General features: G+C 51.0%; 1 protein-coding gene across 3 annotated transcripts; it reads right to left on the bottom strand.

Annotated features, from left to right (window-relative positions):
• Positions 1–8,068, bottom strand: Alox15b (arachidonate 15-lipoxygenase type B). 3 transcript variants are annotated; one of them, XM_050162725.1, is made up of 14 exons: positions 7,922–8,068; positions 7,613–7,835; positions 7,286–7,367; positions 4,355–4,477; positions 4,036–4,139; positions 2,711–2,883; positions 2,360–2,506; positions 2,064–2,267; positions 1,671–1,757; positions 1,363–1,532; positions 1,062–1,183; positions 861–961; positions 612–782; positions 1–180 (listed from the first exon to the last, which is right to left on the bottom strand). In XM_050162725.1, the coding sequence occupies exons 1-14, from the start codon at positions 8,066–8,068 to the stop codon at positions 1–3; spliced, it is 2,034 nt and encodes a 677-aa protein (XP_050018682.1). The 3 variants fall into 3 exon arrangements, with proteins under 3 accessions (XP_050018682.1, XP_050018683.1, XP_050018684.1); XM_050162726.1 differs by lacking the exon at positions 1,671–1,757; XM_050162727.1 differs by lacking the exons at positions 1,062–1,183; positions 1,671–1,757 and having other exon boundaries at positions 861–958; positions 1,373–1,532.
• Between the last annotated feature and the right edge of the window lie 5,037 nt (positions 8,069–13,105).

Below are 13,105 nucleotides of genomic sequence, written 5' to 3'. Positions count from 1 at the left end.
TTAGATAGAGACGCTGTTCTCAATGAGAGGAGGGTCCAGGTAGGTATAGGGCAGTGCCAGGCCTCGGTTCCGCTCCGCAATCCCCTTAGAGATCTGGATCAGCTGTCTCTGGAAGGCAGCCATACTTCGCCGTGGGGCATCCTCTGTGAAGTGTTCATCTGGATAGTGGCCGAGAGGCCTCTGGGGACCAATCACAGGGTCGAGCTGTTGAGGTCCCCACCTTCTGAGCAGCTGCAACCCACCTGAGCTGGCTATAGCCACAGCTTGTCCCCCAACCCAGTCACACTCTTTGGTTGAGCTTCTCCCCTGTCCCTTTCCTAAACATTTTCCCAAGTGATAGTGATCTGTAAGTTCTTTGACCATTTAATTTGAATATTTAAAGGAACATCTAGTGCCATGTTGCTGTCGCTGCTGAGAGCCACAGTTTTCGTCATCTGATTTGGACACTTGATCCTTACTGTGAGATGGCCAAGGGTCACGTGTCTTCTCTTCTAGTGAGGTGCGAGTGTGGTGGGGGGCTCGATGTTGGGGTTGAGTTTGGTCCAGGGAGGGGAAACAACGTGTACTTCCTATCCAGCCTGGCCTAACCTGCCTCCTAGCCCCACACTTACTCGGTCTCCGGGCTCCTTGCTTAGCATCCAGAGGGCAATGATGACGTCACATGTGGCTTTGACTGGCGGGAGAGTGGCTATGAAACTCTCGGGCCGAGCCTGGCCTTTGGAAGTAGGTGGCGGTAGCTGCATGGTAGGTGGCAGGTTGGGCATCCAAACACAAGAGTCAAACTGAAGGCAGAGAGGGCAAAGTGAGAACAAGACTCTGGCCCTTCCGTGGCAATGCCTTTCGCCCCGACCGTCCCTTACCTGGCCTGCACTGACAGCTGTGTGCTTAGCTGAGCAGGTGAATATCACCATCGTGACATACTGGACCAGGGCTTCTTGGGTATCCAACAAGGAGGGCATACCTGTGGGAAAGCTGGGCTGGGGTGGGGGCTGCTGGGGATCTTAGGACCTCACAGAGAGGCCAGAGGGTGGGGCTGGGCCCAAGGGCTGAGGTCCCTGTACCTGAGCTTTCTCGGCTGAGGAAGCCCTCCGAGAAGATCTCCCTCACCCAGGCCTGCAGCTCTTGGTCCTCTCGAACAGACACATCACTTGGGTAGTAGATGCTGACTATCTCAGAGACAAAGCTGCAAGATGCAGCTGGATTCAGTCACTGGCTCCAAACTCGATCCAGGCCGAGAAGCTTCCTTGCCCAGAGTCATGCACTCCAGCCCTCCTCACCGTAAACCTCTCCAGGGCATCCCATCTCCCGCCCAGTCTTCCTGCCTCCCCTGCCCCTGTGGCTTCCTGGGGATGGTTCCCTCACCTCTTTATCGCCCCCCAGATCTGCATCCCATCATCCCGGTAATAGTAGCCCGGGATGTCCTCCACGTCTCGGGCTCGGATATCTTCAGGGAAGCATAGGACAGAATAGTTCAGCTGCTCCATGTTTCTCTTTATCAGCTCGGAGAATCCTCCAATGCCGAGGCCTGTGGACTAAGGGAAAGAACTGCTCATCAGAACCTTGCTTCAAAAGCTGGGGCAAGCTGGTGTTAGGGAAGCAGAGACACTCCTACCCCACAACTCCAGATTCTTCCAACTGAAGAATTTCCTCCTGCCAAAGGCGTAGCTTACCCTGTCCACCACCTGCCCAGGGGCTATGAGCAGCTTGCGGGCAAGCGTGTTGATGTGTAGCGTGTACCGGATGTGGGGGATCAGCAGCTGCAAGGGGAGGAGACGGTAAAGTTGGGGAAGCCCGGACCTACCCCCATAAAGCCTCCCACCCTGTGAGCAGCACAGAAAAGAGTAAGCAAGGCCAGGAGCTGTAGTTTGTGACGGCGTTTGGTATTCCCCGCCCAGGGATGGGCGCAAGGTCCCACAGCATCTTCTCCTCTGTCCTGACACTCTGCTATATCGATCAGGCAGGTCCCAAACTCATAGAGATCCTCCTGCCTCAGCTCTCTCAGTGCTAGGATTAAAGGCATGCGCCGCCACGCCTGGCTTGGGCCGACTTGTTGAGCCACTGACCTTGAAGAGAGGGTGGCAGTGGGGCAGCTGCCGCAGCGTGGCCAGGGCAAAGACTTCCGGCAGCAGGTGCGCATGCAGCAGATGCGTGAGGGCCTCGTGGACAGAAAACTCGGCGTTGCGCACCCAGGTCTTGGCCAGTAGCCAGTCCCACTTGTCATCGCTGGGCAGGAAGATGGGGTTGTCGGGTCCCGGGGTCTGTTTAAGCTGGTGGGTAGGGCCAGCGGGGAGGAAGGCAGTGTCAGTGTCTGTCAATCACTCAGTGGGACCCTCCCCCTGTTTCCTGCCTTCTTACAGACCTGGATGGCGAGGGGGAGCAGGGACCCAGACCCTGAGCGCTGGTATAACAGGGTCATTGGGGCTGCGGAGAACTGAGGCTTTCCATTGATGACATTGGTTTGGACTCCAGAAAGGATGCCATGATCCACCAAGAACAGGGAGCCCTTCTGCAGGAGAAAGGGGAGCTATGGCTGTACCTGGCTTTCTAAAGGAGGGGACAGGCAGAAAAAAGAGGACCCACGATTGCAAGGGGAGTGCATTCTGAGAGAGGTTGTTCTTGTTAGGTAACACGTGGTTGTCCCCTCTGTCTCTAATAGGGATGAGCACGAAGAAGCTCGTGTAGGTTGGCAGGGCTTGCAGTCTATGCCCACCTCCAATTCAGCCTGCAGACTGGTCCCAGGGCCCAGCACTGGGGCCACCATTTCATCAGTGACTGGAAAGTTCTTTGGGAGGCTGTGACAGCGGCGGATCAGGACTGGGTTGAGGCCATTTAGGAACTGGGAGGCAAAGAAGGCGTCTTCCTGCCAGTGCGCGAACACATACTCTGCAGGAGGGTGGGGGACACGGGGACCAGTCACCATAGCTCATACAGGTATTCTCCTTCCTTGAATGATGAAATTCCCTCTCATCCATCCTGGGTACCTCTTCATTCTTTACAGTGGCCTCCTGATCCCTTGGCTTTCGTTACTGCCTGTTCACTAAAGATCAAATCTTAGTCTCTGCCTATCATCATGCCATCTCCCCGATACCATCCCGGGGGACTCACTAGGCTCAAATGCATCCCAAGTGTGGGTTCTTCCTCCAGCTCAGCCTCCACCCCCTTCCTGGGCATCCCAAGGAATGGCATGTATATCTCTATTTGACTGTCCATAGCAGAGCCCAGAAACTCCGTAGGAAGCAACTTTCTTTTCCTCCCACTAAGTCCTATGAACTCTCCATCCTTGGTGTCTCTTGGCCCTTCTGTCCAGTTCACTGCTACACAGCTACAGCCATGTGTGATGACGAAGTCACCTTCTCCTGCTGACCTCAGCTGGAGCCCCATGGCCAATCTCCATGCTTGGTCTTAGGCTGCCAACCCACCCAGTGTTCCCCAGCTGGCCGCCACTCACTAGCCTTGCATTGTGCCTAGGAGAGCATCCAGTCCGCTGCAGTCCACACAAGCATGGGCACGACTTCTCCCTGACTTCCCTTCCCTTGCTCAGTCCACGCCGGCCTCAGCAACTTCTTTCTCTTATGAGTGCCCTATTCTTCCATCTTCAGAGCCTTCATCTCTCTGTCCCCCGCCCTGGAGCACTCTCTGCCCTAGCCTCACCCTCAGTGTTAATAAGTACATCTTCCAAGGAACATTAATAATGTGGTTTTGAGTCTTATTAGTAACCACAGCCTAACTTTGCCGTGAGTCCTTTGTCCACAGACACAGATGGTCACAGTTATTAGTAACCACAGCCTAACTTTGCCGTGAGTCCTTTGTCCACAGACACAGATGGTCACAGTTATCTGGACAACTGTTGGATTAGGTCAGGGTCCCTTCTGCCTACCACTTCTTTTGTCTCTGGGGGGTACTTTAAGGGCTAGTAGGAAGGACAAGGAGATTGCTTAAAGCCACGAGGTGAAGTGGTCGTTCGTTATGAGCCTCCTGGTGGTGATGGGAACTGATGTCTCAGAAAGAGGTCCGGATCGTGGCCCAGGGCCTCACCTGCTGCAGGAGTCTTGTGGAAGTTAAACATCCTTCTCATCTCCCTCAGACTCCTCCAGAGTCCTGTGCGGTCCAGGAACCCTTTGATTTTCAGCTCTGTAAACCTGACGGGACACGTGAAGTGTGAGAAGGCACAGGGCTCCAGGAGACCCTCCCCTGTCCGCCTGATGTAGTCAGTGCCCCAAGGCAGCCATTGTCCCCGTGGAACAGGAAACTATGCCTAGAGCAGGGCTGAGTGAGCTGTGTCTATACTGAGGTAGGGAACTGAATAGAAGAGAGGAGACAGAGGTGGGGACAATGGACAGTGTGGCGTCCTCACGCAGAATGAACTTTAAAGTAGAATTTGGCATTCTTGACCGCGGAGTACTTGATGTTGAGGTCCAAGTCTTTCACAGTCGCGTGGTCAAGGCAGCGAGGCCAACCGTCAGTGTAAGTCTTCCAGCTGGAGTAGGTGAGAGGCAAATGATCAATCAAAGGCTGTGTGGGGAGCCATTGGATGGAAACAGAAGAGTCCTGTCCCCGGGGGGGGGGCCGAGCCACAGCTAGCCCCATTCTGCCAACAGGGACCTTCCTGAGACTCTTCCCCCATGCTCACTGGGTTTTAAGTAAGCCACATGTCCCCACAAGAGACTTCTCGGTCAATTAGAGTCCCCCTTAAGGAATTTGAGGTTGGAGCTGAGCCAAACGGATGGACAGGGTGTCTTAAGTATCTGGATTATAGGATGTGAATGCTGGGAGCCGGGAATCAGGAAAGCAGGGGAAGGAGGGAGAAAGACAAGGATGGAGGGAGAGCTGAGGAGAGGGGAGGAGAAAAGCATCGGGAAATGGGAGGGCATCGCCTCGGTTCATGGCCTGATAGGTAGCTATTTTCCCTGTTAGTACTTCTACAAGTACCCTGAGTTCTGCTGACACACCTGCTTGTAATCTGTTTGAAGTACCCGGAGCCTAACGGAGATGCATCTTGGGAAGGGATGCAGTCCTGAGCTGGGTTAGCCCCAAGGAGTCAGTTGCTTTGGCAGACATCGCATTTAGAGGCACTCTGCTCAGCTTCCACAGCTTGGGGAACTATCGGTTTACTCTGCTCTGGCCTAAGGCGGCTGGCTTTAAGGCCCACGATCATGCAAGCCACAACCAGAGACCTTTTGGTGGAATAGTAACATTCTGACCCAACAAGCTGTACAAGCTTTTGGGGTTGCTCAGAAAATAGCTTGTGGGAATTGAAGCCGATGTGGGGAGGCCCTTTCTCTACACGCAGAAGCTTTCACAGGGCTGGGGACACACTTCAGCAGCAGAGCGCTTGCCTAGCATGCACAAAGCCCCAGGTTCAATCCCCAGTAAAAAATAAATAGATAAAAATATATTAAAAATTGCTGCTTACTGTCAACCTAGCAACCTGGGGTCAATCTCTAGGTCCCACATGGCAGGAGAGAGCCAATCTCTGCAAGTCACCTTTTGATCTCCATATGAATATCATATATTCTACACACATAGACATACACTTGTAAGAAAAATGTAATTACAATTCGGCAGGGTGGGTTCAAGACAGGGTTTCTCTGCTTAGCCTTGGAGTCCCGGAACTCACTCTACAGACCAGGCTGGCCTCGAACTCAGTGATCTGCCTGCCTCTGCCTCCCAAGTGCTGGGATTAAAGGTGCGTACCACCACCACAAGGCATAAACTTTTAAAAAATAAATAAAAATAAAAGGACTGGGGATATAAATCACGAATGTGCTTACTTAGAATGCAAAGTACGTGGGTTTAATCCACAGTATCAAAACTAAACAATTTAATAATGAAAAATCCTTTAGATTGAGCTTCTGACATCAAAAGACAGTTTGCAATGAAAGTATACTGCCACCAGATGGTGGCCAAACTCTGTCTCAAATAACTCTGTACTTGATTCATCTGGGATCTCTGGGTAGACAGCAGGGCCTCAGTGGCATGAGGTCGGCTGAGAGCCTGCCTTCTCTAGCTGGCACCCAGACGGTAGTAATGCTGGGGTTTGAAACCTCACTTTATTTATAATATTAAGGACCCACACAGAGAGACAGACACAGGAACAACACCAACCACACACTTTTACTCAGAGTTTAGAGTTTTTGTTGCCGAGTGGCTTTTTGTTTTGTTTTTGTTTTCGGGAAGGGTGGCAGGGTCTCATATACACTAAGCCCCGTGTTCACAATACAGCCAGGGGTGACCTTGAACTTCTGATGCTCCTGCTTCCATCTTACAGATGTCACCATATCTGCTTTCTGTGGTGCTGGTGATCAAATTCGAGGTTTCTTGTTTAGGCAAGCGCTCTACCAACTGAGCTGTACCCCCAGCCCTGTTTTTTCTTTTTATAATAACTGCATTGCGGAAGGGCAAGCCCAGAGCCTTGACTGGGTACAGAATTCCACTCCCAGGTTTTATTAGCTATGTTCTTAACCGCTTCTCATTTGTTTCCCCTAACAACCCAAATAAAAAGAAAATAAAGATCAAAGAGATGGAATGAGTTCCCTAACACCGCATCATCAAGGATGAGGTAGATTTCATTATCTGCCCTCTCCCGCCTGGGTGTCTCTGTGAGATTTACTGTCATGGCTTTCATGACAAATGTAGACTCACCAGGACAAAGATGAGTCGATGCTTGCTTGGTCTCCAGAGACCTGGTGGCAAAAGCCAGCAGCCCAGGACTCGGAAAGCAGCCAAGATTAAGAGCACCAAGCTCTTTTGAGAATGTCCACCCGAGTACAGTTGCTGACTTTACTTCTCAGGGGCCCCTCATTCCTGTGCAATTCCCACCTTCTCAGAGCACAGCATTTAGGTAGCTCTTCTCCCCTCTAACTCTTTGCACTGAGCAGACAATAGAGAATGGGGGGGGGGGTCTCATTTCCAGGGGCGTGTTCCGAGTTCCCCAGGAAATGTCTGCAGTTCCGCCGGTGTTTATGAGAGAATGCAAGCACCTCACAGGTGAGAGAAAGAGAGAAAACAACAGCCTCAAAGGGAGGTGGAGAAGGAGTAAGCCACCGGGCATGGCTAGTTAGAGCAGTAGTTTGCAAACTTGAGTGGGTGCCAGAGTCACCCGAAAGGCTTGCTAAGAGTTTCCCTGCTCAACCACAAGTTCAGAGTCAGAGGGCCTGCGAGTCGCAGGTGCCCACTGTTGCTAACGCCGCTAGGCCTGGGGTCCAGGCTCAATGTTAGTCCTTGTTTTGGCGGTTTCCCACTCCTAAGTCAGCCCCTCTGTAAGAATGGCTAGCTCCCTCTTCACCTGTACATCTCCTTCCTGGCCTTCAGCTCTTCTTGACGCTGGTGCTGGAGCGCAGGGTGGTGGTCTTCCTGGGAGACCTTGGCTATGGGTGGGAACGTGGATTGAAATGATACTCTCCTGACCTCTGGCTCCAAATGTTCTCCCTTCTACTATCGCTCACCCACTGGTCCCTTCACCCCGGGGACCAGCAGTGTAGTCCCCCTCCCCCTCCTCCCTCCTCCCCCTACCCTTTCCTGGTGTTCACACCAGTTCGCTGCTCCAGTTCCAACCCTAGCCTCCACTGCTGAGCCCCTGCAGTATCCCCAGTCAGTTCTTTGGCCTCCTCACCTGCTCCCTCTCGCAGCACCAGGTCCCCTTCCCCTTCCAGCCACTGATAGCACGGGAAGCGGAGTGCAGCCCCCGGCAGCCACTCTAGCTGGAACCAGCGGCAGAACCAGGCGTCAGGCCGGAGGGACCCAAGCGGGAGGGGCAGCTTCGGGGGTGCCTTGTGTACGCGCAGCATCAGCACAGCGCCAACATCCTGGGGGAGCGTCACCTCGAAGTCCTCTTCCTAGGAAGGAATGTTTAGTATGCCGAGGGTGGTCCCTCTGGCCCCCTCCTCCACCATCGCTACTGCCTGCTCCCCCAAACACTCACAGCACCGGCAGTGAACTCCTTGCCCAGACGGTCCAAAGGCACTAAAGGGCTTTCTCCCTGGGTCCCCACGATGCTGACAGACACCTTGTCCCAGGTGCCAGCCCCACAAGCCTCCCCGGTGGATACTCTCACCCTGAATTTAGTCATACTCCTAACCAGTCTGGCTCTCTACTGCGGGGTGGACTGACTACCAGGCTGGGTGACTCTACCTCAGGCAGGCCCCGCCCACCATGCCAGGTTAAGGGGAAACGTGTTTGCTGCCACTGAATTCCTTTTTGGTTTCATTGCCACCAGAAACAGCACCACCAGAACTAGGGCAGTGAGGAGCTGGGCTGAGACACTGAAACCTGGAGTGACAATGAGTGGCGCTTGGGACAGGGGAGTGACTCGGATCCCCGGGGCAAGTTCGAGATGGAATTGGGCTGCGGAGTACAGCTATTGAATTTATTTATGAGCCGGCTTAGATTTAAGTGTATGTTGTTGCAGGATCCGCTCCCCCGGTTCCCATAACTCTTCTTCGGCTACATGCATCCCTTCATTTCTTTTAATAAATACTTTTGAGAGCCATCACTGTGCCGGGACTGTTAGATGCTGCCGACACTGATTCAGGCAAGACTCTACCCTTGCCTGGATGCTTATTAAGGCCAAGCACAAGGGGGAAAAACATTCAAATGCAGTACGCATTAGAAATTTAGATGATAATGAATGCTGGGAAAAAACATCAGACATTGCTGAAGCGAGAGTCTGACAAATTGGGATGGAGAGAAAAGACCTCAGAGACCCAGAGGAGGTGGCAGGTGAGCTGAGGGCACACGTGTGTGGGCAGCGCTAATTGGACTCAGTGGGTTATTGTTAAAAAGGAAGAGAAGGTGAAGTTGGCATGGGGGAAATTCAGGGAGAGCTGGAGAGGGGAGCTAGGAGGGGGTATGATCAAAAGACATTGTATGCATATGTGAAAAATCTCAACAATAAATTAAAAATGTCTTTTTAAAATGGGTGTGTGTAGGGAGGACGGTTTCTTGCTGCGGGAATTGGCTGTGCCCGAGGTCACTGGAGAGCAGTAAGGCAGAGGTTTAATGCGTGAGAAGTGTCAAAAGGAAGCTGCAGACAGAGGGGTTTGGTTTTGTTTGTTTCTTTGTTTTTAGGAAACTAACAGATTTGGGGGTTCTGATTTGGAAACAATGTTTAGGTGCCCATTAAATATCACTAGTGATCACTGAAGGGTGTGTACCTGGAAGTCACCGCAGGGATGTCTGAGCCACTGGCTAACAGAGAATAGAGTTGGAAAAGGGCAAGGGGTGTGGGCTCTTAGGTGCCTGAAGGTTCAGAAGTTTTTCAAAAGAGGTGGAAACAGCAGAGATTATTCAGTGTGTGTTGCAGCAACTTTTTTGTTGTTATAAAAAGTGAAGTACTTTATGTTGGCTCGTGGTTTTGGGGGGCCCTAGTCCCTACTGCTTTGGGGCCATCACAGTAGGTGTACATGTTAGAAGAAAAATGCTCACCTCATGACCAGGGAGCCTAAACAGTCAAGGAAGGGTCTAGAATTTTCTAAGATCCTTCAAAGGTACTCCCTTAGTAACCGAAACCTAACCAGGCCCCTCCTTTCAAGGCTTCATCGCCTTCCAGGAGCACTCAGATTTGCAACTCTCCGGCATCTGGAGAATTTAAGGCTCAGACTATTACAATGAGGAGGAGAGCTCCAAAAAGGGAATGGACAATCAGGTCACTTGTTGCTAGGAGACTGGGCAAGAAGAAAGTGGAGAAATAATTGTTGAATTTGCCAGAAGACCTCAGAGCTTGTGATATTACCTTATAAGAATGAATGGGTGGATAAGCCCTTGTTTGGGGTATAGAGTGTTAGACAGGGTCTCCTGTGCCTTAGACTGACCTTGAACTCCTGATCTTCCGGTCTCCTCCTCCAGAGTGCTGAGATCACTGGTACACTTGGCATAAATCAATCTATTTCTGTGAACCACACCTAGCACGTGAGCTGACCCAGAACAGTGTTGTAGTGAGGTGGGTAGAGGCCAGATTGATAAGATTACAGAATAACTAGGGATAATATCACGCATACACATATGTATGCACACACATAAGCATGCACACACGCACATACGCATACACACATATACATGCACACACGTACACACATACGCACACACACTCACACTACACACACACACACACTCATGTTGTATGACGTGAGTTCTGGGGAGATATGAACAAATGTCTACTCACCGCAGATAAGGAACTAACAACAGATCAAAGCAGCAATACGACCATATCTGATTTTATGAACCAAACTGGGGTGACTTAAAGGAGTATGGGTGAGGGGTTACTTACAGGATCTCAGACTTAAAGGCAGCTGCATTGCCCAAGCCCACCCCAGTGTGGGTGTCAGTTCATGAGGGTTGGAACCCTGGGCTTCCTCTGCATGACTCGCAGTCACCTCAGCATACTAGAGTCTCTTTCCTCGCAGTCCTTCCTGTTTTTATATCCTTGGGAGGAGCCTGGGGATCTGTGAAGTTCGTTTATATCTGAAGGGACAAAACCAGCTCTATTTTGTGCTAGGCATCCAAACACCCCACAATCCCTAAAGGTCCGGCTCAAGAGTCGTTCCTGATCCTCTTGGTGCTGATGCTGGTTCCCTCTGCTCCTGCTAAAGGAGTCAACTCCCACGTACCCTTTAAACTGACTTGGGTCCTCGAGGGTGGAGAGTCATAGGAAACTCTGTACCAGACTACCCGTGTGACCCTATTGAACACCTGGTGGCCTGGCCTATATCTCTGCTTTTGTGATCTGAATCACGGCTATAGAGCAACAGGCCAGGTGGACGCCAGGAGGTATGGGTTTTACGTGTGCTCAGGTCACATCAGAAATAGTGTGGAGGCCTGGAATTCTCTTTCTGCAAAAGTTGGGACTGTGTCATGTCTTATGATGGGGAATGGAGATGGTGTGTAAGCAGATCAGACTTAGACACTTTTAAATATGTAAGACCAATCTGGTATGTCCCCCCCCTCTTCCTCAGCCTGACAAGCCCTGCAGGACAGGTTACTTAGGCCAGATAAAAATTACTTTCACTGATCAGGGAAGACGGGATACATGATGGTCATCAGGCCTATACTGGAGTGTAATATACTATAGATACGGGGGATATCTTCCATCTACCTTTGTAATTCGGCTTAAGATAGAGCCAATAGAACCAGCAATAATAGGCCCAATAACCCAAATCCTACTCCCCCACCCACAAAGAGACCGGTGCCCCAGCAATTGGCTGTAACCTCACTTTCACCTAAAACACCAGCCCCAGATAGTTTAGCTATTACTGAGCCTTTGGCGCCAGAAGAGCATCTGCTCCTGGAGCTTCTGACTAAACTCCTCACGGCCAACCCTAACCAACTCTTGTTAGCTCTGTTCTGATGCGGCTCCCCCTTATCATGAGGGAATTGCTGTCCAGGGCCTTATTTGAGAAGCAGCTAAGTCTGATGAAGGTCGCTGGCATCCCCCACACTCTCTAACCCTGGAACAAGTAACAGGACAGGGGCTTTGCATAGGTAAAGTTCCCTCTGCCAAGGCTTTTCTTTGCAAGTCACCTTATCCCCTCACAGCCACTGCAGAGTACCTAATCCCCACAATGACACCTGGTGGGCATGCTCCTGGGGTTAACTCCGTGTGCACATACTTCAGGTCTAAAGGAGTCTAACGGATACTGTGTCCTCATCAGACTGGTACCTGGCTCCTTTACCATGACTACCAAGGTTTCCTAGATAGAATGGGGCAGGACGCTGGTCTGACTAGAATAAAAAGGGAGCCCGTGAGCACCCTCACACTCAGCATCCTCCTAGGGGTGAACCTTGCAGGGCTGGGGACAGGGACTGCCTCTCTTCTATCTCAAAGTGAACATTACTCTGCTTTGAAAGAAGCTATAGGTGTTGACACAGATCTCCTAGAGACCTCAGACTCCCACTTGCAGGACTCCCTCTCCTCACTGGCTGAAATGGTTTTACAAAGCAGAAGGGGACTGGACCTAATCCTTTTACAACAGGGAGGACTGTGTGCAGCCCTGGGAGAAGAATGCTGTTTCTGTACAGACCATTCAGGACTTGTAAAGGATACCATGGCCAAGGTGCGGGAGAGACAAAGAGAGAAAGGGAAGCCAACCAAGGATGGTTTGAATCCTGGTTTAATAGTTCCCTTGGTTGACTACACTCATCTGCACTCTGACAGGACCCCTGGTAAATTTGCTGATCCTGCTGACTTTTGGACCGTGTATACCCAATAGGCTAGTCCAATTTATGAAGGAAAGATTGGGCCCATCCAATTTATGGTGCAGCGCTTTCAGAACCGTAGACCCCTCAGGACAGAAGATACCTATGAACTAACTGTAAGAGACCCAGGATTGGGTTGATCAACAAAAAAGGGAGGGGGGGAATAAAGGGACAAAACCAACTCCATTTTGTGCTAGGCCCCAAGGTGGCTGTCTGCAGAGCCGGAAGTTCCCTAGACTGGAGTTGATATCAGCAGAGTGAAAACCCCCTAGACTGGAGCCAATCACAGAGTCACCCATACCCCCTATGCCCATAACAATAGATTTGTGGCTTTTTGCCTTTATAAACCCTGCCTAAGAAGGGTGGGACTCCTCCTCTGGCCCCCACTGCATCAATGTGCGAGAAGAGGTTCCTATTGCAATTTGCAAAATTAAACCTTGCTTTTGCATTTCGGTGAGTCTGTGTCTCTGGTGGTCTTCTTGGGGTCCCCGTGACATGGGCCCTACAATATCTATCATATAAACACATCCCATGCCTCTCTGCTCCCTCCAGGATGGACTGTTTCAACTCAAAGGAGTTAGCTGCACATCATTCCACCCCTTCTTCCTCCCAGCTCTTCCTCTCTTCCTGCTGCCTCTTCCATAGTGTTCCCTAAGCCTTGCAGGGGACTGATGGAGATGTCCATCTATAGCTGAGCATCAGACCACTATGCCACAGCAACAGCCACTTCTGTTGTGTCCCCATTTAGATGCTAGCTGTGCTGTGTGAGTCTTTTCCTGCAGAGATGTGACACACATATCTATTCACCCCAGATAGGGAACTGATTACAGACTGAAGTAATGATAGCATCAAGTGAAATAATTATATATACACAATATATATATATATATATGGAGAAGAGCTACTTTTTTCTCAT

This window comes from Alexandromys fortis, unplaced genomic scaffold, assembly GCF_014885135.2.
Source record: "Alexandromys fortis isolate MF-2015 unplaced genomic scaffold, M_Fortis_MF-2015_v1.1 scaffold_84, whole genome shotgun sequence".
Classification (NCBI taxonomy): domain Eukaryota; kingdom Metazoa; phylum Chordata; class Mammalia; order Rodentia; family Cricetidae; genus Alexandromys; species Alexandromys fortis.
This window is presented reverse-complemented; position numbering and strand designations above follow the sequence as displayed.